Source organism: Juglans regia, chromosome 1 (genome assembly GCF_001411555.2).
Source record: "Juglans regia cultivar Chandler chromosome 1, Walnut 2.0, whole genome shotgun sequence".
In the NCBI taxonomy this organism is placed as follows: Eukaryota; Viridiplantae; Streptophyta; class Magnoliopsida; order Fagales; family Juglandaceae; genus Juglans; species Juglans regia.
Genome location: NC_049901.1, coordinates 18,577,431 through 18,580,366, shown reverse-complemented (window position 1 = coordinate 18,580,366; position 2,936 = coordinate 18,577,431). Strand labels below are relative to the sequence as shown.

Here is a 2,936-nt window from a genome sequence, read left to right as displayed (position 1 = left end):
GATGCATGATCTTCTTTCGATCTTTTCGTCCCTCTTCTAAATGACACATTGGAATGATGATAAGTGTATGAAAGTATTAATCTCACAAGACCAATTAAAGAATGCAGTTTCGACCATGATTCCATTTCAGAAAGGAAGTCCTTAATAACAACAAGAGGACAATGATTCACGGAAATCCAAGGATAGTTCTCAAAAACCATATTCCTAATTGTGGAGAAGTCGGTGCGAAAATATTCCTTGTAATCATTGTATATAAGTTGTACAATGTTTCTGGGGCCAAGTAACTCAATTGTTAAAATTATGGCTTGTTGAATACGGCCTTCTATTGACACATAATTACATGATTTCAAGCATACCACATCTCCTTGTGAATAAGCAAAGATATCCACATGGACACGACGATCACTCCAAATGTTGACCATCAAGGTACAACCGCATGCTTTAAATGAATCATTTATGATGAAATTCTTAACATATTCTTCAACTTTTATTTCCACATCTGGCAACAACTCCTCCCGAAGAGTATGAGGACTTGGTGGTTGATAACCGGGTCCATATTCAACAATACTCTTCACAAAGTCCACGAAAATGGGAGAGACGACAGCCCTAGGATCAATGCCAAGGAAGAAGAACAACTTAGCCAATTGTTCGTTACGTGCATTTGGCGCACGTGATGACGAAGCTGGCCGAGTTGAAAGATTATCAGTACCCTCCCTAACGTTATTGCTAATGTTTTCCGTATATAGATTTGGGCCACGAGACGGTGAAAGAATTGAGTGATTTACATCCTCAACTTGTGACGATCTATTAGCTTTCTTATTGGGAGTGTCGAGTACTTGTCTCACTGCTAACTGAATATCTTGTGGCACTTTTTCACAAACTTCAATATCGTGGCACTTGTGTCCAGACAAATGCCATTTAATCCTCGAAATACCTCCCGGAAATTCACGCTCACAAAAATTACAGCAAAAACGACCATTTTTCAAATCCTTTGCATACTTCCAAAATGGGTCTTTTGGTCGAACCATGTTTAATTTTTATCCTATATTAAAGAGTCACATAAAGTTAATATAAGTGATCTGATCAAGGTGTACTACTCAATTGATTCAAATTAACAAGAAAATTAAGCATAAAAGGAAATCAATGACCATGAGTAAAAGATAGATAGAGAACAACAAATCATCTGATCTTCACACATCTTCATGGCCGCAAACAGTAGTAGTCAAAACGGTTGAGAAAAGAAAATATAAGATTTATCATCATATATATATAAATTCTTAGTGAGAGAGAGAGAGAGAGAGAGGGGGTACCGTACGAAGCTAATGGAAATTATCTACGTTGCCTTGTGAAGTTCTCTTGCGCCCCACAGAAATTAATGGAAGTGGTGAAGCTGTGGAAGCAGATGATCTAAGGTCTTCTCTCCTCTGATGGCAAGACTCTCCGAATTCCAAATCTGCCTAAAAAATCAACCTTTGCTAGTCTTTCTAACAATGGGCACCCTGAAGTCAAGTCCACACCTACCCACTTTTCAATACAAAAGACATCTGGTGAATTTGATTCCTGTGCCACTATTTTTTGCTGGGAAAATGCTAGAGCTCCCGCTGGAGCTCTAGTGAATTTTTTTTATGTATATTTTTTAATTTTTTTTTATGTAAATGTTTTTAATGATTTTAAATATTTTTAAAAAATAAAAAAATTTATAATATTATTAAATAATACTTGCTTAATCACGAAGTAAAATATAAAATATTTTTATATGATTTTTTATTTTATTTCGTGATTAACGGAGTATTTTTTAATAATTTTTTTTTACTTCTTGATTAAGAAAGTGTTTTTAATAATATTCTAAATTTATTTTATTTTTTAAAAAAAATTATATAAAAAATAACATAAAAAAAAAAACACATACTAAAATACACTACAGCTCCAGTGGGAGCTCCCAGCGGGGGCTGTAGCACGATCCTTTTTTGCTGTTTACTCTCTCTCTCTCGGCAATTGCACTTCACTTGCGACCGAAAGTGAAAAAAAATACTAAAATATTCATTATACAAAAATGCATTTTTGGAGTTCCTTGGGTGGGAATGTGTCGTTTTTTACCTTCAAAATTTATGAAATGAATCTCACAATATGGAAAATACTAATTAGCCCCTTGAATTTGCCATTGGGTTTGATGGCCGCCGGTGCATTTTTTTTTTCAAATATTTAAAAAATTACTACTAATGAAATTGTGTATTTTTTTTATGTTACAATTATTTTTAAAAAATAAACTAACGGTTAGCCCAATGATGGTAAGAACTCTGCGACGTGTAGCAATATTATCCCTACAATATTGCTCAGCCTCGAATGCCAAGGGGATATTGTCACAGTAAGTGATAGGGTTATTCTGCAACGTGTATTTGACGTTTTTTTTTTTATATATAATTTTTTAAAATATTTTTTTAACATTTTTAATTATTAAAAAATATATATAATTTTATTAATAGTCATTTCTTAAGCCATTAAATAAAATTAAAAATTAAAAAACTTCAAATACCTAGCAAACCCTATCGATCGTTATCCTATTTTCATTACCTACAGAATTTCAACAAGGGCGGTGCTAGTCTGAGAGCCACCGATAAAAGTGCCGAATTCTTTTCTTTTTTTTTGTGAACATTTTTTTATGTATTTCTTAAAAAAAAAATTGAAAAAAACTAAAATACACAATACTAAAATATATAAAAAAACACAAATTTTGAAAAAAAGGTTTGATCGGAGCAGAGTCGGATTACCAAGAGGAGCTGCGGCCTGCGTGAGAGGAGGGGCTCTGCGAGAACGCCGTGCGAGGGAGAAGCTACGTGAGAGGAGGGCTGCGCCTCGCCGCCTGCGCGTCGCGCGAGAGAGGGGTTTTGCGAGAGAGGGTTTGCGCGAGAGAGGAGCTCTGCCACTGCGAGACGGTT

General features: G+C 34.9%; 1 protein-coding gene across 1 annotated transcript in view; it reads left to right on the top strand.

The window, feature by feature from the left end:
• Nucleotides 1–165, top strand: part of LOC118348466 (histone-lysine N-methyltransferase ATXR3-like) — a 1,818-nt gene extending 1,653 nt beyond the window's left edge. Inside the window, exon 3 of the mRNA XM_035690102.1 lies at nt 131–165. Coding sequence (XP_035545995.1) covers nt 131–165 — 35 coding nt within the window. The remainder of the gene's footprint in view (nt 1–130) is intronic.
• Nucleotides 166–2,936: the final 2,771 nt, after the last annotated feature.